The sequence below is a fragment of the Pieris rapae genome, chromosome 8 (assembly GCF_905147795.1).
Source record: "Pieris rapae chromosome 8, ilPieRapa1.1, whole genome shotgun sequence".
In the NCBI taxonomy this organism is placed as follows: Eukaryota; Metazoa; Arthropoda; class Insecta; order Lepidoptera; family Pieridae; genus Pieris; species Pieris rapae.
In genome coordinates this window covers 7,159,217-7,183,751 of record NC_059516.1, presented here as the reverse complement: position 1 = coordinate 7,183,751, position 24,535 = coordinate 7,159,217, and the positions used below count along the sequence as shown (strand labels likewise).

The 24,535-nt window shown below is 31.6% G+C and overlaps 3 protein-coding genes and 1 long non-coding RNA gene across 4 annotated transcripts; 2 read left to right on the top strand and 2 right to left on the bottom strand.

The window, feature by feature from the left end:
- Positions 1 to 912: 912 nt before the first annotated feature.
- LOC110992178 (homeobox protein Hox-A3-like) lies at positions 913 to 2,611 on the top strand. The gene is made up of 3 exons (XM_045629324.1): positions 913 to 922; positions 1,351 to 1,420; positions 1,579 to 2,611. Exon 3 carries the CDS (start codon positions 1,584 to 1,586, stop codon positions 2,511 to 2,513), a length of 930 nt encoding a protein of 309 aa, XP_045485280.1. The 5' UTR covers positions 913 to 922; positions 1,351 to 1,420; positions 1,579 to 1,583; the 3' UTR covers positions 2,514 to 2,611.
- A 3,723-nt stretch (positions 2,612 to 6,334) lies between these two features.
- Positions 6,335 to 7,115, top strand: LOC110992205. Its single transcript, XR_006750371.1, has 3 exons — positions 6,335 to 6,465; positions 6,536 to 6,602; positions 7,085 to 7,115. It is a non-coding gene; the product is annotated as an uncharacterized LOC110992205 (long non-coding RNA).
- A 969-nt stretch (positions 7,116 to 8,084) lies between these two features.
- Positions 8,085 to 9,834, bottom strand: LOC123689390 (protein zerknuellt 1-like). The gene is made up of 2 exons (XM_045629180.1): positions 9,761 to 9,834; positions 8,085 to 9,065 (listed from the first exon to the last, which is right to left on the bottom strand). Exons 1-2 carry the CDS (start codon positions 9,821 to 9,823, stop codon positions 8,085 to 8,087), a joined length of 1,044 nt encoding a protein of 347 aa, XP_045485136.1. The 5' UTR covers positions 9,824 to 9,834.
- Positions 9,835 to 12,696: 2,862 nt separating this feature from the next.
- On the bottom strand, positions 12,697 to 13,706 carry LOC123689396 (homeobox protein Dlx2b-like). Its single transcript, XM_045629222.1, has one exon. The coding sequence runs from the start codon at positions 13,645 to 13,647 to the stop codon at positions 12,697 to 12,699; it is 951 nt and encodes a 316-aa protein (XP_045485178.1). The 5' UTR covers positions 13,648 to 13,706.
- Positions 13,707 to 24,535: the final 10,829 nt, after the last annotated feature.

Here is a 24,535-nt window from a genome sequence, read left to right as displayed (position 1 = left end):
GTGAGCAAATATGAGTTTGCAACCTCCTTACCATATACTATTATTTGACAGGTTATAAAACCATAGACTAATTAATTAATAAATGTTCAGGAACTGAGCAAGGGAAGAAATAACATATAAAATTTAATCTGCCATAGAATTTTCTATTTCCATAATAAGTAATTATTTACAAACATAAACGTTTTAAGTAGCGCTGTATTTGGTCAAGTTATCACTGACAAGTATTTTAGCTACCGAAATGCATTACAAACAATTATCTAGTGCCCCTTTACTATCAGGCGGGCATACCGTCTTATCGTCAGCACACAAAGAACTCAACTACGTCAAAATGTGGCACACAACCGAACAAAGTCATTACCAAATTAACGACATTCAGGTGAAGAAAAAAGCATTTAGTAAACAAATCTTTGACTGTGCGGTCGCATATTAATTGTTATTCGTAACCCATAAATGGTGTGGAAGTGAATTATGTCTACAGCATCACCTTCCCCATCTGCAAGTGTGATTTCTGACGAATCCAATGATTCTATATCGTCAAATTACTCGTCTGGAGTCATCAAAGACTTGACGGAAGAGAAACCGGTTGAATATTTGGCTCAAAGCAGCTATTATAAAGTCACATCACATGGAGTTGAAGATATTCTTGCTGACTCCGCTTACAATGTTCACGATAATTCTTTTCAACTGTGTAAGCCTGAAGTCACCTCTGTACCTCAAACATTAGACTACAACTCACGTGATTCATCCGCTTTTACCATACAAGATATACTTGGATTGCAACAGTCGTACACATCAGAAAATCCCCATGAAGAGTTAAATAGATATGAATATCAAATACCACAGTATGATAACATAAGTAATTGTTCGAATAACAATTATGCATCCGGTGCTGAAGATGGAATTGCCGAAGAATTTCATAAAGGTGAAAATGTTTACACTTCAAATTTACAACTAGGGGAACAGGTTGTCTATAGAAGCTATGCCAACGAATCCCTACGGTGTCAACAAAGCAACGAATTAAGCAGCAATATTGTGAAAGATCCTGAAGAACAAGCTAATGATCTAAACGAGTCTAGTTTTCCCAATCAGGTGATTATAAAGCAAACTAAATTGAACTTTATCGTAATAGGCTATAAATAAATTTTGACTAAATCTATCGCTATCTAAACTAACGTCACTTATTAGAGTGATTTACCACAAATCAACCGGTACCTAATGACAATTTAATATTCTGTAAATTGCGTCAATTAAGAATTAGAACATCTAATTTAAAATTTTATTCCAAATTGAAGCGTACACATTAAAAGACGTAGAGTTTTAAGTGAATTTAACTATTTTGTGATATTTCAGAATTCCACATGGTGTGATAAAGCTTTACTAAATAACTCTGGAATTAGTGTGGCCTCTTCTTTAACAAACGGTAAATACCAACTATTGTGTGTAGTCTTTATAATATTAGCCAATTCTAGTGTATTTAAAAGCTAATGTTTTTATAAGTTACTATAATATAGCTTTAGTATTCAGGTTTAATTTATATATAAACAACTTCTAAAATTTATATAACTAAATTTTTTTCAGAAAATATGTCTTCTGACCCATATCAAAAAGGATTCACGAAGAGAGCTAGAACTGCTTATACAAGTTCACAGTTAGTAGAACTTGAGAACGAATTTCATCAAAACCGCTACCTGTGTCGCCCTCGTCGCATCGAACTGGCAAATTACTTACATCTATCTGAGCGTCAGATTAAGATATGGTTTCAGAATCGACGGATGAAGTATAAAAAAGATAATAAACATAACAAGCCATCATCATCAGTCGATGACAGCAGTCCGTCTACAAGCTCCAAAGAAATGTCACCAAGCCATCAGGACCATAAATTAAGTCACGGAAGAAGCTGCGGAGGACATGATAGACATAGAAGATTAATAACAGACGGTCATACAAGCCATAAAATATACCTCACCGCAAATGATACCGTTATGCGTCCGCCAGAATATCCCCAGATTAATTCCCTTAAATCAATAATTAAAACTACTCAAAACGCAATGGACTTGCCGTCCTACACGCCTAACCTTACTTACTCAACGTATTACGCAGCAGGTACTTCAAGCGGCAGGGCCTCTTACTCACCAGTATCAGAGGTTTATCGGTACAATGCCGATGAATCATTGCAACCGAATTCTAGTGCGCTATCTACGCTGACATCGGACAGCTATGTACCCAACGGTATAAGTATTAAGTTGGGAGATGAAATGTCCCGCTACCCTACAAGTGCCGCATCGTACTATAATTCACTATCGGCAACAATGCTGCCGTCTACGTCAGATATTTACGCTTATTCTACAGGCATTCCATCAATATCTACGCACTCATATGAAGAAAACCTTCAAAACAGACCAAATATTTCTTTAAACCAAGACGCGTACTTTTCATATCTTCCAACAACAGATAGTTCTAGTCAGAACACGTCTGCCGCATCGAAGTTTTCGTCTTCATACATATCGTTGTAATTTATGGAATAGCAAGAATTGTATCGTACTTTTAAACCAAAAAGATATGAGAATAAATATATGTAAAATATTTTTTTTATTTCCACTTAATACTTTATCGACTGTAAATATATGTATATTTTATGTTAATAAAAATATTTCTACTTATTACGTTCCGTTTTATTTTTTAGTATTGTCACATGCGCTATTAATATATTTAGGTTTGTAGTAATGGATGGAAATGGATATTTAAATTAAACAAAAATATTAAAATTACTATTTATTAAGATAAAATTAGTAGATAAATAGACAACGACACTTATATTGTATTATTTACATTTTACATATGTACATAATTCAACGATTTAACTCTTCTGCTTTATAAACTAAAAAACTGGATAACATAGATTAACTTCGAATCAATTCAAAAACTCATCTATAACACTGGACGGTGAAATACATTCGTACCTCATTAATTCGTTTTCTCTGCAGACTTCTGGAGACGTCGACTGTAAAGTGTTTTGCTGGTTTGAACGTAGTGAATTTAATAATATACTACCTTCCCGTGGTAAATGTTCATCAATAACACTTACTAACGCATTTATCACCTTATCATCAAGAGCTACGTTACCGAATTGATCAGTCCTATCGTTTATTAATTGTTCAATGTATGCTAGCCTGTCAGTATTTGAGTCACAATTTTCGTCAGATACTGGTGATTCCGGTAGTTCAGTCTTCTCTCTCCTCTCGGACATTCGCCGTCTGTTCTGAAACCAGACTTTGATCGCCCTCTCACTGATATTTAATTTAAGAGATAGTTCTTGTCTCTCATCATGGCAGATGTAAGGTCTGGATTTAAAGATTTGCTCCATGGATATAATTTGTTCAGTTGTGAACATCGTACGGGTACGTTTCTTCTTTGAAATACTTCTCTTGATTTGTTTGTAGCCCGAATCTGTGAAATTAAAATAAACTATTTAATATACGGTAAGAACATACGCTATAATACTGATCCTTTATCAATTCTCAAAACCAAATTAAATTATTAATTAATGAAAAACCATTAAATATTTACGAATCGCAGTGCAAGATCGTAAGGGTTATTGAGGCATTCAGTTGACAATCAACTGCTTTCAGCGTACTACGTTATTCAACTATTAACTGTACATATATTAAAGTTTTTTTGTTTAAAGAACTTCATTTCTCATTACAAAAACAAAAATATTTTTTTTACATGAGAAACTTAATATTAATATGTATATTATATACGAGCGAGTTACACGTCGCCATAAGCCGTCTTAATTTTAGTCAACTGTGTTCATTCTAGTTTAGTTTAGTTGTATTACAAAATGTATAAACTTAATTTTCAAAAAAAAAAATCACTAAAATTGACTTTTAAGCCAAAAGAAATACTGTGTGATAAAAAAATAGTAGGAACACTCACGTTTGCCATGAAAGGCGCCCTTCGTATGTTGTTCGTGATGCTCTGGTTGCCACTGAAAAAAGTTGCTCCATTTATCTGATTTCTCCGCTTGTGAGGTAATCTGAAATCCAACAATATACAGTTAGTACAACGATAAACTTACAACGTAAAAATATTTTGATGTAATGTATGTTTCATTATTTAATACTTTGACTATTTTACTAAATATACAGCGAAATAATATTTAATTTGGTCTCTGGAACATTCTGTTCCTCAGCACAACGCTAAGCCAGGGCCATTTACAGCCACAGCACAGCACACACAGAATATATACCTCTCATTATATCGTTTATTTATTTTTTTCTCTTTGATTCTTGTTATTTTGTGTGTTTATGTGTGTGTTGTGTTTGTAATAAGTAATATGTCTATGTCTAATTTAACATATAACAATCTAAAATTTTCAGTTTTATAAAAATTATAAGTACTTGAATGCAATGGCCTTGGTTTCCTTGCACCCTTTCTGCGTTAAGTCTCCTAATGCATGGTTTCTCATCGTATTCTTGGCTGCATGGTGAATCAAACAAACAATCCTGAAAACAAAATTTAAAAATATATTTTTTAAGTTTATAACTAATAAATCAGGAATAAACCCCATTTTAACATAGACAAGTTTGCTGAATTCTAGATATTTTACATGTCGCAAATGTAGTCTTAATAAATATTATACAGTCTTTGTAACACATTTAAATCTTCGGCGAAATTAAGATGAAGATTGTTTACTTACCTCATTGCTGTCTGGATCGAAGTTTTCATAAAAACTTTGTAGATCACATTTTATCTTGTTCTGTGCGGGCGACAACTCCTGAAATGAAATGAGAAATTAGAAAAATTAATTTACCTAAAAGTCATAACAGATGTTTTCTTTAAATAAAAAATTGGCTGTAAGTTATAAACATATTATTTAGACTTTACTTTTTGATACTAATTGAAATTAGTTACAGTATTCTTAGCACTAAACTATTATTTTTTTGGATTTAAATCTAAGAACTTAAACTAAATTGCCATTGAAATAAAAATTTCCAATCAAACACATAATCATAACTTAATTTAAATATTAAAAAAATTAACCATTTCTTGCACAGCACTCTTCGTTCCGAAAAAATCCATTTTTAACACAACTTCCACAACCCTTTGACTTGCACACACAAAATAAACTAATTAAAAAATTTGCAAAACTTAAGCTTATATACTTACTCAATTCGGAAGTAATTATCTTCATCCCTAAGATGTTGTTTACATCTTATCCTATTGGCTTAATCCTAGACCCTCATTAGTGTATACCTGCGACTAATCGGTTTGTTTATAAATTTTAAACACCTTCATAAACACTCTCTTTACCTCAAAACAATTAAACCATCGGCATTTATATATTGCGTATTATTTATTTTGAATTAATAATACCTAACGGATTTGGACAAATAAATATGGTACAATTCTTGGTTTTCCAAGTTATATAATCTTTCACCTGAAATCATAAAATATAATGAAATTTAATTCTCTATGACATTACCGATAATAATAATCTAGTGCAGCTGACTAAATCGTAAAAAACCTAAATAATAATTAAATCCATACTTTGCACACATCGATACTAAATAGAAACAGTGGGTGTAATAGTATTATTCAATATCTAACTATAAGTCTGTGATATGTATAACATTCTGTGATGTATTATGGACTATTCAATTGCTAATATTTTAACTTTTTCAATTTGTATTGCTTAATGAAGTAGTACCTGGATGGCCGAGCTTTGCTCGGTATTTTTATTTTTTTATATTTATCAAAAGGAAAATTGAAGAGAAAGTTGAGTTTTTGGAAATTATATATAAGTACGAATTACATACTAATAAAATGATGAAATATGAACAATATAGATTATATATGCTGGAATAGCTTTAGTGTTGTTGTGTCGTTAAAGCAATTTAAAAAAAATAGTATTATTATTCGCCGATAGGTGTCAGGAAGATACATTTTTCAGTTTAAATTGGGACTACTCAAACACCACCTTTTTGTTATTTTCTATCATTTATTCCTAGCTAGATCGATTTATCGCCCCCGAAACCCCCCGTATACTAAATTTCATGAAAATCGTTGGAGCCGATTCCGAGATTCCAATTATATATATATATACATATAAATATACAAGAATTGCTCGTTTAAAGATATTAGATAAATAAAAATAAGAATATACAAAATAGAGCGTAATTTTTTGTACATAAAAATACCATAGTAACTTAATTGTGTTATTTTATAATTATATTATAATATGTTCAAAAAACCAGGTCATGCAATTTTTTCTATAAAAATGAAGGTACTTTTAAAAATATTGTCCGACGCCAATGTGATCGTTTCAGTCGTAGTCGTTTTGCTCGAGTAGCGTGTGCTCTTCTTAAGTTTCGTTTTTAATAATATTGTTTAATTTATTTTTAATAAAATATGTTCGATAATATATTGTTAAATACAATTACACCCTTAGGAAATATGAATGAGGTAAATATTTGTAATTTTAAAGGAAATTAGGTCGTGGCGAAAACCGTTACTAATAATTATTGTTTTATAGCTCACCAACTGGGAGAATCGACCTTTCCAGACAATATGGCCTGAGAAGAAACAACTTTCGAATAAAGGTCAGTTTAAACTCGAATATTTTAGAACTGACAAGGCAAATTTAGTTCGGCCCGTCTTAAGAAAGTTTTTATTATATTTTGAGAGACTATCCTACCTACAATTAGCAATTCTATTAAGTCTAAGTAGTCTTAATAAATATTATAGGTAATATTATATAAATATTATCTCGTATTTTTAAACCGTTTTATTGATCAAGTCTAAGTGAAATTAAGGACATTTTGTTAGAAAGTATGTTTTAGAAGAATGTTTGTAGGGATGACATAATATATATTTTTCTCAGACATCTTAAAATATCGAATTTATTTAGAAATTGTCCAACTATATGCTTGGCTTGATCACCTGCAGAAACATAAGCAAACTTTCTTTGGACAGCAAAACGAGTTAAAAATATACATTTTGCATTATGTTTAGAATATTCTTTTTATTTCCAATACATCAATAAACTCAGACATGAACCTCATTAAGTTTTTCTATGTTAAAGATGCCTTGGTTACCAAGATGGTCCGAAAGAAGAATAAACGGATGCGCACAGCCTACACGACTGATCAATTACATGTATTAGAAGATGCATACAAGCGAAAAAAATATATAGATGCCGAAGGGCGCCACGAACTCGCAAAACGACTGAATGTCAGTGACAAATGTGTCAAAGTCTGGTTTCAAAACAGAAGAATGAAGGAGAAGAAGGAATCTTCTGAATCAAGCGATACATCTAGTGAAAGTTCTTTAATTGAATCCGTTACCCCAACGTCGCCTGTCTCACAACCATTACCAGAAAAATATAGTATTCAAATAAGTTTGCCAGAGGAAATTCAGTATCCAGAAAGCTATATATTTCCACAGGAAATTCAAAATAACTTTGAAGATCTAAAACCACAATTTTGTAGCAACGCATATAATAGTTATGCATCAGGATTCTATTTTCAAAATGATGCTAATATTTATCCAACTCAATATTATCCTACAAATTCCACACATTATTACCAACCAGACATTTATCATTATGGTAATTGTATTGAAAATGGTTATGAATGGCCGACGAGTACATTTAACATTAACGAATTTCAAATATAAGTTTTTAAATTGTTTTTATTTATTTTCGACAGTGTTATATAGTACTCAGTGTATTGCATATTTCTAGTTAATAGGTTTAAATTAAGATTAAGATAAGTTTTAAATGACTATATTTTCTATTCAAAGTTTTCTAATAAAAATTCTATACCTATTTAAAATATCTTTACAAAATAATTTATTATTTATTAGATGTTCTTTTTTTCCTATTCTATATTTATTTCTTAAGCTAATGTAAATAAAATGTTAAATTGTAATCATAATAATAATAAGTAAGTGTAAGGTTAATTAATTTATTGTCAATGAAATAAAATTTATTTTTTGTGTATTCTTTATTGTACCAATATAAATATAATAACAATTTGTATTTCTATAATAATTTAATAAACATTAAAATATATCTTTGTTTATTATTGCAAATGAGCCGTATAGGGAATAGTAAATACGGGAATATATGGCCCTGGATTCTCTGTAACCTGGGGAACCAATGGAAGATGGCAATCACAATTACAATTACTTTTTCGCAAGCTCTGTTGATTGATAATGTAAGAGCTAGGCGGGTATGTAGGTACAGCCCCATTTGTAATAATTCCCATGTTAGGATTCCATAAAACATTACCAGGTACATAGGATGGTGTATAACAGTTTGGCATATAGACCGATACACTTCCTGACTCTGTATATAGATGTTGCGTTTTTAATTCATTCGAAGACTTGGTTTTGGACTTTCGTGATAAATCTTCAGGCATATCTTGGGACTGAGATGAACAGGGACTTGTGTTTCGCTTTCTGCTTTCATCATCATTTGCTATGCTTTTAAAGGGTGTGGTGACGTTTTCTACTTTGAGATCATTAGATTTACTTGGATTTTTCTTTTCCATTTTATGGTCATTATATGGTAGTACATCGTTATGATTGATTTTTCCAGTATTAATAGTTTCCGTAGTAGTGGTTATTTCTTGTTCCCTGGAATCTTTTACGGCGTAATTAATTGGTGTATTATCAATTATGCTAGACGTTATTGCAACATATTTTGCCTCGTTACATCCAACTTGTAATGGTGTTGATACATTAATTTCATCATTAGCTGATTGCAAATTATGCACATTATTTAATTGATTATTAGTGATTTTTATTGAAACACATTGGTTTATCTCTTCCTCTTTATTTGATTCCTTTTTTTCTTTCATTCTTCTATTTTGGAACCAGATTTTTATTGCCCTCTCAGGAAGATTCAAATTTTTGGACAATTCTTGTCGATTAACATTTCCTATATAAGGGAATTTTTTAAATTCACTTTCCAAATAGTTAAGTTGTTCAGTTGTAAATGAACTCCTCAATCTTCTAGATTTCTTGGCATTTCTGCTTATATAACTTTGAGTGGAGGAGACCTGTAAGAAGAAATAATAAGTAAATACAATATGCTACAAAATATTAATATATGACACCATTATTACAAAACATGACATTTCTAAAAATATGTAATGTAATATGTAATTTTCCGTGAATTTAATTAAATTTAATATATTTAATTAAATTAAATACTAAAAGTACCTATTAGTAGAACAGATTTGAAAATCCGTGTTTGTTGTTAATGAGCGCAGTACTGAATAACTGTCATAAGTGGACTAAGGCTCGAAATTAAAAAAAAGACCGGCAACGCACTTGCGAGCCTTCTGGCATTGTCCATGCGTGGCTCTATTACTTAAAATCAGATGAGCTTCCTGCCCATTCTCCTCCTATTAAAAAAAGCCCGGTGTCTTTCTTTAAGAAATACATATTTTACAAAAAAGACCTAATACATGAAAGCCGTGAAATTAATAACCCTGGACTCATGTCAGTCATCAATACCAATGGGTTTTTCTTTATGTTTTGTACACAAAAACAAATACCCATTGGTACCCTTTTACACATGTTTTATTTGTGCATGCTAACACTTTTACGACGAGGTATAAACTCGAGGTAGGCATCTCTTATACCCAGCGTTCGCGTTGGAGGCATATAAAGCAACTTTGAAAAAAGGATCAGACAGATGTAGGTAGTTAAAACGGATTTGTAGTCGCTGGATATTTTAAACATTACTTACCAGTTTCTGTATTTCCGTGTTATGTATATTTGCTGCACTATTACACTTCGTATCTAATCCCATACCAATTTGAAGATGATTATTAAAATTTTGCATTATGTCTAAAATATTTTCACACTGAGCACTTAACAATACTAAATGTTGCAGAATCTTAGAGCGTTATAAATATAAACTATTTCGAAAACATTATTATAATTGTCATTAAATTATTTGAGCATCATTATTATTTTAGTGATTAACAAACGAATCGTTAATAGATATCAAACACTAAATAATGTTAATTACAATAGTTAAAATGAGTCGAGTTATATTAATTTGGAATCGTTAAAGTTATGTAAATATAATATATTTAAGTTATACTAGTCTATTACTATATAATAAAATATTGTAATATAACATTTTAATAGTTTTTATCATGTAATGATTATATTTTTAATAGTGATCATTAAAGCATCGGAATAAAACCATGTTTTTCATGTTTGTTTTCAACCACTTCAGCGAATTTGAATTTGAAAAAATCTTTATAATAAGTACCATAACATCTCTTTCAATAAATTATTATTCTTATACAATGCCTATACCTAAGTGCATTTGTTAGTATTACTCGTTTATAAATTACTAGTGACCCGCCCCAGCTTCGCTCGGGTGCAATGCTGATGAAAAGCGGGTTTTTATTATGTTTTGTTATTTCCGTCGCTGGAAAGCTCCGATAATATACACGTTCGATCGCTGCTAAATAAGCTGAAATGGGCTGTATAGATCTATATTAAATTAATAATGTATTCAAGGTATTTCATTGGTTAAGGATTAATGCTGTACCTATTGGTTAAAATCGCTTCAAAAAAGTAAATGACAAAAAAAAATTATTGTGGGTTATCCATAAGAGATAGACATATACCATCATGAACTTTTCTATAGACCTTTTCAATGTGTACAATACTTAGTACATTATTCTGATAAAACTCGTAGGGTTCAGCCTGCGTTTGCAAAGTAAGCGGAAAAAATGTAATTATTTACGACATCACATTAGAAACCTCAAAAATAACAGTACTTCTCCACTATTTAATGGATGTTATTATACATATAAACCTTCCTCTTGAATCACTCTATCTATTAAAAAAACCACATCAAAATCCGTTGCGTAGTTTCAAAGATTTAAGCATACAAAGGGACAGATAAAGCGACTTTGTTTTATACTATGTAGTGATGATGATAGTGAAGTAATAAACTAGGATTTCTTTAAATTCAATATATGAATATGATTTAAGATTGAGTTTTGCATTGTTTATAATTTCAGTAAAAAAATTATTGACGATTGATAATGACGCCTTTTTATACGTAATTAAGTAAAAAAATCTTTTAGTACGCATTAGAAATATGAAAATACAGTTATAAGTAATTTATAATAAAATATACATTTCTAGTGAAATCTTTTTGTAACATTAGAATTATCTTTTACATTCCATTGCTTTTTTATCAGCCTAGACTTGAAAGATGTGAGTGGGTATCCGTGCTACAATCAGATAATTCTATCCAGATATTAACGCCATTGTTCGATTTTTCTTAGATATAATGAAAATTTGGTTAGAGGTCTACCCTCTATATAATGAAAAGATATTGAGGGTAAGTAATTTTATCAAATAATTATTTACCTTAAGTAGGTAAATTTTAAGTTTTAATTTTTCAGGGGGCCGTTCATCCCTCGTCTTGTCAGGAAAAGTAAGCAAAGCTCTCATAAATATTAGTACATAAGCGTATTAATTATTTGTATGAATCCTCAAAAATGCATGTGTGGATATTATGTGTAAAGAAGTAAATAATTATTGTTAACGTAATTACCAAATAAATAAATCAATGATCTTCGTGGATATTCAGTATTAGTCGGGTGGAGACCGAATCTTGTTTAAAAATGAACGTCGCTATAAGGTCGTTGTTGCGTCATAAGGTATAAATATGTAGGACAAAATAGACAACGCACTAGACAAAATGACCGTAATATGATCAAGCAATAAAAAGAGGATAAGCTGATTATAAGATTTTTTTGGCTTTAAAGTAATTGTCTTTTAATATTTTTAAAAGCATAGTGGGCATAAGTATATTAATAATTTGTGAAATATCAGTAAAGCCTGAATCTTATGCTAGCCACAACTTCTAACCATTGTAAAGAAATTAGACTTTCCAACACTGTTATTAAAATACGGAAATGTATTTTAATAACAGTGTTGGAAAGTTAGGATTATATCTGCGTACCTAATTGTTTTCGAATATGAACTTTATTGTAAGGTATCAATGTTGATATTTCAACAATACCATTTTGTACATCGGTTTTGTCTTTAGTTCTAGATTTTTAGATATTTAGATAGGCAAACAAAATTAAACGAAATATATAAGGACAATTTCCTCCAACTATAGCTGTAGCATGCATCAAGTGTAAAATAATTCATCACAGATTGTGATATCCAATTGTTTCCAAAAGTTTTTATTTCCAAGTAAAAACGTAACTACATGGTGTCCACTGCAAAAAACGACCAAACGCCTATCCTATATATTTGTCTAATTCATGAATTATATAGTAGAATAACATCGCCTACAATATGTTCCTTTGCCTGCTATATAGAATTTCGAATATATATTTTTTAACTTACATAATTATAATTAAATTTATTATTTTATAAATTTAGTAATAAACTACTAATCATATTCATTTGATGTATGTCAGAAAATAATTTAAACTCAGTATTGCCATTTGCCATGTATTCAATTTAATCTAAACATTAAATATTAAAGTAGACAAATAAATAAATTCATTTTAATTTTGTAAATATTTATTATTTTTTATTAAACATTCTATACACACAATCCACGTTTCCAATCACACGTTTTTTATATAACTATACATAAATTACATATGTACATTTTAAATATTGCTTCACCAATTAGACTTCGTCAACCAAATCCATTATACGAATCCACGACAACTCCCAGTTATCTCCAGCAATGCACGATTTTTCTGGCCTACCTTCCACTTCGTCAGGAGAAGATGTATCATTACATGACTCGTCATGCATTATTGTGTCTTCTTGGTCTTTAAATGATGGCGGATTCATTATATCTTGCCCTGCCTCATCATTTAATAATAACGCAGTTATGTTATCCCCATGTTTTTCTTTCTCTTCTTTAATCGCTGTCGTCATATTATTCTCTATTTGCATCAGGTTAACATTTTGAAACTGAGGTTCTATTGAAGGGCTGTATGTAGGCTCAGTCATATTAGACATAAAATTGTAGTTAGGGTAATTAATTACAGTTTCCAAAGGTACAGGCAAACTTGTGTCAAGGACCGGCATGGGGACCGTATTTTCCATATACATATTTCCTTGGTGATAGAGGTCATGCTGCGTAGGTTGGTAGCTATACCGAGACGGTACATTCATTTCAGGTGATGATTCTGTAGTACTTGTAGCTTCAGCTTCTTCAAGTCCTTCCGCTCTGTCTTTCTTATCTTTCATACGCCTGTTTTGGAACCAGACTTTGATCGTTTTCTCACTCAAGTGTAATGAATCGGATAGTTCAATCCGCCGGTTGCGATCCAAATACCTCGTTCTAGCGTACTCGAGTTCCAGTTCCATCATTTGTTGCGTTGTAAAAGCTGTACGAACACGTTTTGGTTTTTTCACACCACCATTGGTGACTCTGTTAGGAGTCCAATTAGAGCGAGACGCTTGTTGGTAATTATTTGCGGCAGTTTGGCCATTTTTTAAAGTGTTCATTGCATTATAATTAATGTTTTGAGTATTAGGAGCACTTCCATTTGCATAGTATCCGTTTCCTATATGACAGTCTCTCCGATACGACAGATCGGCGTAGTTTCTTTGCGGATTTTGCATATTGAATAAAATAGGATTTTGAATGTCTGTTATGTTTCCATTATAAACTCCACCGTTAATAGGATTGTTGTCATATGATACTGGCCATTGTACACCCTGCAAAAAAAATAGATTTAAAAAAAGGAATTATCGACTTTAAAAGTAATAAATGGATGGCCAAGATTACTTACCGAAGGTTGTGGGTTCTGAGTATTGGTATCAGGACTCCATTTCTGGTCACTGCCATCACTGACATAGACAATCTGATCAGACGACTGATTAGTAATAGAAGACGATACGGACATGATGTTAGATGTGTCGTTTGCAAAAACCTAAATAACTATAATTGCATTTCATTAAAGGACCACAATATATAACCCCTGAACACTAATTAATGATTCGTGAATCAAAACAAGGGTAATCAAGTAATTAGGTTAAGCAGGTATTTTTTTTAAATTTGATTAGTTGTTTACGATTTATAGGCATGTCAATATTGTCATATAATTTTGCTATGAATCTTACCTTTTTTTGAGTTTAGAACAGTTGATTACAAATTAATTAAATTAATTAAAAGGATTGCATTATATGTACCTATTATATTGGTATAATTTCAGAATTATGTATGGTATGCGTTAGGTATTTTAATGTTTTTTTTTTCATATTAAACAGTTTGAAATAAATTTATTTTTATAAATAATGCCACAAACAGTGCATTTAAATATAACGATTTATTGCCTTACCTATAGCTTGACTTACAAATGTCTGTCTCTTCAATTTAGATGATTTAACGCATTTAAAACATTTTAATTATTATAAATATAATTAGAATTCTGTAGTAGGTAGGTACTTATCTAGCAAGCTTATTTTATTATAATTAGTATAATTGAAAGTTAATGTTTAGATCAAAGTCATTTATTTTAGTTAAATTGTTGTTTTTAGTTAAATCAACGCCATCTTTCGGTCTACATTGGAAGTGACGAAGCTGAAGACTTATAATGTTGGTTGCATTACGTGGCATTTAAAGTATCGTTGTCTAGTCACAAGATAGAACTCTTTAAAATGCTATATAAACTAAGGAACCTTATATAAAACTTATATCAAAAACACGCGCAATAATTTAATCGATAGATAACTCGGTATTTAAAATTTAAATAAGGATAGTGTTACATACGTTACTCTATATGTTTTAATTATTGTTCAATAGATGTCGGTATTCTAACATATTGCGATATAAAATACTTGAGATTTAATGGTTTATTTAAAACGCTATATACGCTTGCCTACCGCTAGTAACCGAATCTTTGTTTCATATAAATATACAGAAACGTCAAATATTCTCTTTTACGGCCTAGACTTTATTTAAATCTGCAGCTTAGCAGTTTGATATTTATAATTTAGAAATTTAAATTCATTGGAGATACACGTGTTTGCTACAATAAAGCAGGGTAAAATATATATTTAAATTTTAATATTATTATTTTTACGAGCAAGTACTTAAGCTTATAGCGTATTTAAATTATATGAATTTGATTATTAACATCAAGATGGACCTAAAAGGAATATTTCAATGTAATTTGCATACTTAAACGTTCCAGACATACGTCAATATATATAATGTAAGTATCTACATAAAGCCTAAATGCGAACTCGAGCAGAACATTGAAATCATCGCCGCGACAGTTGACGAATGCAAAATATTTCGGCAAAGTATTTCTACTGTGGCCTATGCTTGAGTTTGCTTATATTGAATAAACGTGAGTTGAATAGTGGATTAGGGCTGCCACGCATAGCTTTTTTATCATTTAATGTCTAGTGATAATGTTCGACAATAACTTTATAAGTTATCATTATTTAAATGCTTACTAATGTAATGGACTAGTTAATGTAATTGAATGTTTCGTCTGTTGATAGTAATTTGTTCTATCTCTATGTGTTATTTGCAGGTGTGTGACGGAAAGTAATAGGTAGTATATTATTATAAGTATAGTAGTTGCATGAAGACTCACTTTTCGCTTACTTTTGTAACGTAAATGAGGCAGATTATCTATTTAAGTAACAAAATATAAAAATATTCTACATAAATAAATATATATGTTTGTTATAAACGTACGTTTAAGTAACTTTTGGCTAATATTTAATTTTTTGCTGTTCTGAATTTTTCGTACCCTTGTAAGGTATGTTGGCATTTGTTTGTTTTTTATTTGTTAGCAGTATTTGATTTTACCTTTACTTAAAGTTTTACAATTTGTTGAAAAAAATATTTCTTTACACATTTTGTGTCGCCAAGCCAGAGAAACTATGTAAGCGTAAGCATGGGTGAGTACTACAAGGAAGATACATTAATTATTCACCACTAACATTATAACAAATGCTAGCCTATTAGCTTCTTGTACCATTCTCAACTCAAGAAAACAGCATGTCTCAACCAAAAACCGACGCCAAAAGCCAAAAATGGCAAAGACATGTAAAAGGTTGTACCGCACTGTAGGTTTAATGTTAATGTCTTATTCGCATTATAGACTCCAATCCATAGACTAGTCTTTATCGCTAACATCTAGTAAAGCTGCACGAATACAAAAGGATCCAAAGTCCGATTATAAATAATACAAAAAGTTATTTTTATGTCATTAACCGTTATAAGTAAACACCAGAGTGTAGAGAGATTGAGACGATAATCCTTGTGGTTGTTTACATATCGACTTTGTAGTATTGTTTGTCTGAGTATAACAATAGGAATAACATCTTAATGGGACTATTTATGTTTAGTTATTTTTACTGTATTTGCATAAAGAATAGAATATTTGATTAAGTTACTGTAATATTACAATGTACAGAAAGCTATTTTTCATTAAGGTACTTATTTATTTATTAAGTCTACAACTTCATACATATTAAATCGACTGATTATTTTATAAAATCTATCTATAATAGAAATTAAAAACATACAAGAAAAGACAAACACACAATAAAATAAAATTACAAAGAATTGTTGGTACTTAAAGGAGAAAAAAACTTGCGTCGATTACTAAAATATCGACTAATTACTTATAAGGTTTATATGACAGTGCTCTAACACTAATTGAACCTGCTAAAAATGTTAACAAAGACTCAAATGTGTCCCTGCGTTAATATATGTACATAGACATAACTTTAATAACTGACTAAGCACATACACAAAAACTCAAAATAACAATAATACAAAAAAATATAGCTAATAAGTGTGTAATGCGTGTTCGATGTTGCAATAAATAGATAGCGATGGCAAAATATACTTTAGGTTCTTCTAACTGTTCCATGTCCGGCTCATGAATTATATTACAAAATGGTATCTGATTATTTAATAAACTTTATTAAACCATTTTTTGGCAGAGAGTGGCACAGTGCAGAAAGGAATGGCGGGATTTGGAGGAGGCCTTTGCCAAAAAAGGGTACACAGATACACTAGAAGAGGATTAAAATGGAAATTTATTTGAATGTAAATGTATCTGAATAAAGGCTATTATTATTATTATGTTCCTCAACGTTTAGCTATCTAATAACAATCCAATAATTGATAGTTCATTAATTAGCCGCGGTGGCAAATAGCTCTACACCATACGCTATAGACTACGACTCTACTGCGGTTATGGCTACTTTCTTTCAATACGATTTTAAATAGAAATAAAAGAGGATATCTAAATTGTGTTTGCCGCAGCCCTACGCTCCATCCGTCGGAGATCATCAATCATCGAGCAAGACAATCACAACCGGCGCATCTGCCGCATCGCGTACCCGGCTTCCCCGCGTCGCGTCTGCCACCTACTTACCGAATATTTACTTGTGACAACCGTAATACTGTTTACCTATAATATAATTAACGTTAGAAGTGGAATTTGGATGAAACAATTCGATAATTTTCATAACACTATAAAAAATATATGTGATGGTAATAAAGGCATTGAAAATACAGATGAAGCTATTTTTAGGAATTGCTGATAAATATACAATATAAAATTACTAACCAAAATTGATATGTGCCATATCTAAAGCTTGTGCCTTACCTAATACCTACTAACGCCCAAAGCCAAAAACCTATCTCAATCCATTTTTGATCTGATATATATATCAGATCTAATAATCATCTATATCTTAATCCAAATATGATAAATGTGTGCTAATAACCAATCGACGGATTGTAATAGACATCTGTCGATACAACTATCCATGGTAGGTCAGATCGGTGTATTTCGAATGCCCTTGTATGAAAAGGACAGTTCCAGAGTGCCAATATCCTATCTAAGATTTTAACGTACACCAGTTTTTAAAATAATTGAAAAGATTGAAAACAATCTGAGATTGTGGATACATTATTTGGTTCAGGCGTTAATTCATTACGAAAAGTGAGATCAATCCCACATTTCAAATATTCAATCCTATACCTAACACGAAATACTTTTAGTAATAAACCCCTTTATAGTCTAATTACATGTTACAAATGACATATGCCATTTAGCTATAATTTTAAATAAATGTTAACCCTAACTGCTCCTTAACACGTTGTTATATTCTCATAAAAAATCACTTTCCATTTTTCACTAGCGTATTGTAATATTGCGTAGCCCGCTTCTTAATAAACATTTTTTTCGTATGAAAATGACATTCGGGCGTCACGTGTGACATTGATGAAAAAATATAAAAGAAATGACGGCTTCGACGAGAGATGAGCCGAGGGTCTCGCGATATCAACTTGTACTGTAAAGATATAGTTTTTGTTGTTTTATTAATATGGAGTTCTGTGGATCTGGCTATATAAACTCTTTATACACAACCTGTTGGTTAATAAATAAAGAATAAATTCTTTCCGAATATAGATTATGATTTGGATTTGAACTAAAATGCCGTTTGTTAGCATTGACCGAAAGCGTATTATAAGTGTTACAGGAAGTAACTATTGATGAGTCACAGATAAAAACATAGAGTGGTCTTTTCTTTATCTGACCGAGTCACCCACCGAATTACAAACAGTTGAGTGTAAAAATAATCAGTGCAGTACAGTTGCAATTGGACAGTTAGTTAGATGTAAAATTATCTAGAACACTATTTATGTTTATATGTAATAGGAACTAAATGGGCAGGAGGCTAATCCTATGTTATACCGCCGCCCATGGACACTCACATTGCCAGAAGGTTTACAATTTCACTGCCGGTGTTGTAAGAAATCGTACGCTCTTTTCTTGAACTATCCTAAGTCGAATTGGTTCGGAAATACTTTAGTGGGCGGTTACACATAACGGTAAAACAACAGTTTCTCTTTTATACGAAAAATATTCCCTTATAATTGACTTAGTAGAAACTACGATCTACAATAACAGTAGTATTTATATTTTACTGTCAGATTCAATTACATTAATCATTCCTATATAAATCTACCCTTCATGTTTCTAGAGTAATAAAGCTTTACATCACCTCTAAACACCTTAAATCTTTCGCTATTCGTTTGTTTAACGGCTTAAAATAAAGGCTTCTATTGTTTATACGGTCCCTTCAGAGCTACAATATTGTATGATCGTTTTAGTATATTTGTTGATGCTATAGCGGCTGGGGTCCCGATTCCCTTTGACAAATGAGTATCATTATTTGACAGCCGCGATCAGGCCCAAGGAGTGTCAACATGTTGTCTTGTGTTTTATTAAATCTGAACATCAGTTATGTGAAAATAATTATGATGGCGTTAATTCTGTTGAAATACTTTTTAAATAGAGTTTAATGGGCAACTGTAATGCTAGATGCTACAAGACTAGAATATGTGTCTTAAGGTCGGGCGTTCGAGTCACGGCTATGCACTAATGGACTTTAGATCCGAGTAAAATTAAAACAAACGTCTATGTGCTTAAAGATCATAATATCTGTTTATTAGCTATACAAGTTAAATTGTTAGATTCGCGCGATTTCAAATTAAGAAGGTAAATTGACAAATTAAAAAGTATGAAACATAATATGTTTTTAATAAATTAATTAAAATTGTATCAGTTTTATAAAATAATGAATTGAATAATTAATTACATTATACCTATTTTAAACCTTGTATTGAACATTTAAATGGTATAAGAAATAGCTAAAGAACCGAAAGTAAAGCTGCAAGGGAATCTCATTCGCAATAAATCATACACGTCGCGGAAACAAATCCGTGATTCGGTGCACAAGGGGTTTATTTAATGCTCTTTGTGTGGCTTTAACATAGTACTAAAGATAGAAGTACCCTTTAAAGAAATTAGAAAATAGAGCACTTCTGTATTTCATTAGGTTATTATTTTTTTAAATGCAGTATGTAGCATTTTTTTCGGGTGCATTAAATCCTCTTTACGTGATAGATTTTATTTTTCAGCCAGTATTTGGCAGCGAAAAAAGGATTTATTAAACTATTAGAATTTTTCATTACTACCTCGTAAATCATTAGTTTATTAATCGATTCACTAAGTATTAATGGTGATCAATATTATTTCAATTAAATAATTGCACAATTACGTCTGCATTAGTTTAGTCATTAAATTCGATATATGTAGTATTTAATTAAGTGACATTAAGGTGACCCATACCTTAATTAATAAAGAGTAATAATTATGAGTAATCTATAAATTACTTTTTAAAATTAGAATTTGTTTTTCATACTTTATACGATTTAGTTAAGACTTTTAATAAGTAGTATTAGGTACTCGTTGCTAAAAATATAGAAGTACCAAAGTGTAAAATTATAGTAAAGTGAAAATAACGTTTTATTATTTTTAACATTATAGTAAAAAAATATTTAATATTTGAGTGATTCATACGGTAATTCTACATAAATATATCACTACTTTATGTTATATATGTTTTCAATACATTTAAAATCACACTTTAACTTCCAGGTTTTCGATTCCGGCGATATTTATATATCTCAAAAAAATATTTATTTATTTATTTATTAACACTTCGTTACATTACAATATAAAAATTGAACATAGTTAAATGAAAAGGAGAGCAACTGGCGGGCTTATCACTTTTGAGCGATCTCTTCCACTGTGAGTGAAAGAAAAAAAAATATCAAAAAAATTCTAAATTTATCAATGAAACGATGATGTGTATCCAATTATTAAATTGGATACACACGGGATTATATATGAATGAGTCAAAATAGCTATACGGTGTTGATGATTCCCTATATCGTAGAGCGAGCAGCGCACATGATAAATAGCCGAGCGCTGGCGATAGGCCAACCTCGCGGAATAATCAAATTTCGTCCTCCACGTTAGCTTCTCATACTGCCGTGTCTTTTATGGATTTTATTCCCCTAACAAGATGCTGAGGGTCCTGTGGTGGCTTGAATTAAATTGTCGTTGATAAAGTCTTTCGAAACCCGCTTATTTCCTGTTGAAACTCAGATAGATAACGTGGAGGGCGCAGTGACACGCTCCATTTGTTTTTGTAATATACGCAAATTTTTTTTAAATCTTTAACTGTCGCTTACAGGATTGTGATGAGTTGTAATTTATATTAGGGAGTTTTTATATGTTATGTTAATATCTTCTCTGCTAATCTGTGCGGCTTTTGCTACCTATATTTAACGCTGCCTTAAATTTCAAATTTGTATGAGTACAAGATGTGTAGTTGAAGCTTTGGCACACCCTCGTCAGTATACTTAGAACACAATGACAAGGTAAATGAACACATCAATGCACCGATGTGTTTATTTTCGCACAGAAGTTCACCGCTCAGTTCAGCTAACAATCTTTATAAATAAACCGAGCCCATTGCCTATTCATGACCGGGCAGAATTTGCCCCTTCCCCCTCCCCCGTATCAAACAAGCCCCTTCATGTCAAATACTCCGCGCCCGGGGCCTGTCAAACTCTTCGCGAGCGTTTGACAGGGATCCTCCCTAGCCGCGGGGAGGTGGTGTGCCACCTTGCACCGTTCTGAACGAGACGAACAGTACGCTAAATAGGGGTATTTAAAGTTTGATTTCGTACTCCGATTCGGTTTCACCCCCGCAGGCCGCTCGGCTGTCACAAGTCTAGGTGCAGGCGCCACGGCGAATGATGGATGACGTCAGGGAAGGTCGGCAGCATCACGCGTCATTCATGTGTACACAGGCGTAAGGGATACGTTTTTCGCGTGACGATATAATATTGGTGATATGCAAATTTGCTGTCAGGCTCCCGTCGAATTCGACAGACAATCGCCCATCGGGTTTTTTATTCAAAAAACGTAGCTGTTCGTTAAAATACGCCTGATTACATTTTAATAATTTTCGCTGGGTTTTTGGAAATCGTTTAAACAATTATTATAATGGTGAAACGATTTCTTGAATATAGCATTCCCCGCGAGACATCAGGAAGGCGACTCGTTCCTCTAATGTATACTTTATGAAAATTAAATATTTCACTCGCAGCGGCTTTGCGATGTTCCTCCGAGTGGGGATTACAACAAATTTGCATTATTTAATGGATACTGAGCGTGAGGATTTGTCACGACTTCACTTGTTTAGATCACGTTGCCATTTTAGTAGCTTATTTTGATTGATGGTTTCAAGATGTGCTATGTGCAATTAGAAAACAAGACTTCTATACGTTGTTTTCTTTTAACTAGCTAAATGTATATTAAGTGTTTGATGAAAGGAAAAATATAATGCAGTACGTGGCTTTCTTAAATCTAGTCTTACTTTACATAACAACACAAAACTTAAGGAGCACATCCAGACTTCAGACTATTCAGAAGTGTTTTCCGTTTATTTTTCTTTCTTATTTTTTCATGAATAAAACAACAGATTTCTTCTATCGCGGGATAACTTCGCCCTCCCACCTTCGATTTATTCTTCGGATAAAGAAAACTTCTTTTAAAAATGTAAGAAAAGTTCCCTTTAATATTTCCGTCTGTTAGCTACCTCGCAGCTTGCTCGTATTATGCGCATTTAAAATTATCTTTTATTTTGGTGCCTGTAACTGTTCTCTATTTCGTATGTATCAAAGCTTTTTAAGTTGAATCAAATGCTCCGATTATCGATATAATAGTAGATTTTTTTTAAATTAAATAGTATTTATTTATATAAAAATTAATTTCTGTTTATCTTGAAAATGTTGGACCGACTAGCAAATTATGATTTTGAATTATTTGAAGAAGGTTTAGGTAAATATTAGGAAACATAAATAATAAGTAAAGAAAATACTAAAACCGACAATAGAATTTTTCAATAAAAAACTGTTCCTATAGCAAATGTTTGATGCCTTTTGCCTTTTTAAAAGTTAAAACTGTCACGTGGCCCTCATATATTTATGATGGCTTCAGAAATTTCTGTTTCATAGTCAGTTTTCAAGTCCGATCGATTGGTCAGATTTGATACGAAGTTCACCGGGTCATCTAGTTCAAACAACATTCGACCGAGGACCAAGGACATTGCAGCTTAACCTATCACTTCTACTACTATAAAAATGCCATATACATACCTGAATTTCGTAGCCGAGTCGAATTTTTACTCGGCTGGGAAATTCAAAGCCGATTTGTTAACAATCGTTCGTAAGAAGCTCAGCGCGACTAACGCAAAACCCCTTTTTTCTTTCTATTAAATATAAGATGGACTTATTCAAATCTTAAGAAAATAGCTTAAGAGACTGTTAACAACTTTGAGTACAGGTGGATGACGTATTTAATATCTACTTAAACTAATCCTCATTAGTTTTTAAATAAGTCTCTTTCTTCCTATTAAAACCCACTTTTCGGTTACAACTATTATAAAATATAGATAAAACACAAAAAGCAACTGCTTTTGGATATTTTATTAATATCGTACTTCACTTAAACTAATCTAATTTAACTAATTTATATGAAAATAGGATAAAGAATAATCTCATCAAATGTTTTAATAAGGAATATTTATAAAAAGAACAACATTCAAATTGTTTGAATTACTTTATACACCGTTAGTGTTTAGCGATTAGTTAGTAGATAAAATTTATTAAATATTGTTTTATATGATAGGGGTCAACGAGCTTACGGACAACCTATTTTAGGCGTTACGGCTTTTGAGGGAGATTTATACAGTTTTTAAAAAATGTAGTTCGTGTCTTCCAGGAAATTTTCTCACCGGTAGTCGATCCACAGTTGGCTAGTTTGAAACTGTCTAGAGAAACGGACCCGTAAAGTTTTCCGTTACACAGATAAAATTTTGTAATACGGCTCGTTTGCCTACAGTTAAGCATTTGTTATTTCCATATCTTGCTTAAATTGAATAAGCATTATTCTTAATTTACACCTATACCGCGAAGCCATCTATACATTGTATTACATTAATATTATTATCCTTGAATCATGAAGTTAGCCACGCTCTTGCAATATCCTGCCGTCAGGCGGTTACGCGTCATCTAATTTGTAATTCTAATGTGCGGTAGTTTATCATTAGATTTATATGAGACTTCATAACTCAATCTTCATATCATCACACCGACTAGGAGTGAGAGGAGTTAGCAAAAATAAAATGAAAATATCTATGGCTTTTGAACTTTATGGACGCCCCGTGCCCACTAAGGACATTATTTTTCGTATATGTTGTGTGATTCTTTAAATTTAATTTTCTACTTTTTTTGCATTATACATACTTTTTTAATATAGGCAATGTTAAATTATAGTTGAGGCCTTCTGAAAAGCAATGTAAAGATCAGAATTTAGATCTGTTTTTCTCATAATAAACAATTTATAACCTCCTGGCGTGTGTGGATCCAGTTTCGATTCTCCGCGAAACAATAGGTGTTTCGGGTCGAAGCGCAAAAGTCTACTGGCAAAAACTACCGAAGAGATACACTACACCTTGAGATAGCTATAGAGTATTTTTCGGATTTTCCTCAAGAATATATCTTTTCAATTACTAGGTATGTATGATTAAGTAGCAGGCTATCAATAGC

Excerpts from the sequence above, each read along its gene's own strand:
- LOC110992178 (XM_045629324.1), top strand. The coding sequence starts at position 1,584 with ATGTCTTCTGACCCATATCAAAAAGGATTCACGAAGAGAGCTAGAACT.
- LOC123689390 (XM_045629180.1), bottom strand. The coding sequence starts at position 9,823 with ATGGGATTAGATACGAAGTGTAATAGTGCAGCAAATATACATAACACG. Across the intron at positions 9,066-9,760 it reads ACACGGAAATACAGAAACTG|GTCTCCTCCACTCAAAGTTA; the intron begins GTAAGTAATGTT and ends TTCTTCTTACAG.
- LOC123689396 (XM_045629222.1), bottom strand. The coding sequence starts at position 13,647 with ATGCAAAATCCGCAAAGAAACTACGCCGATCTGTCGTATCGGAGAGAC.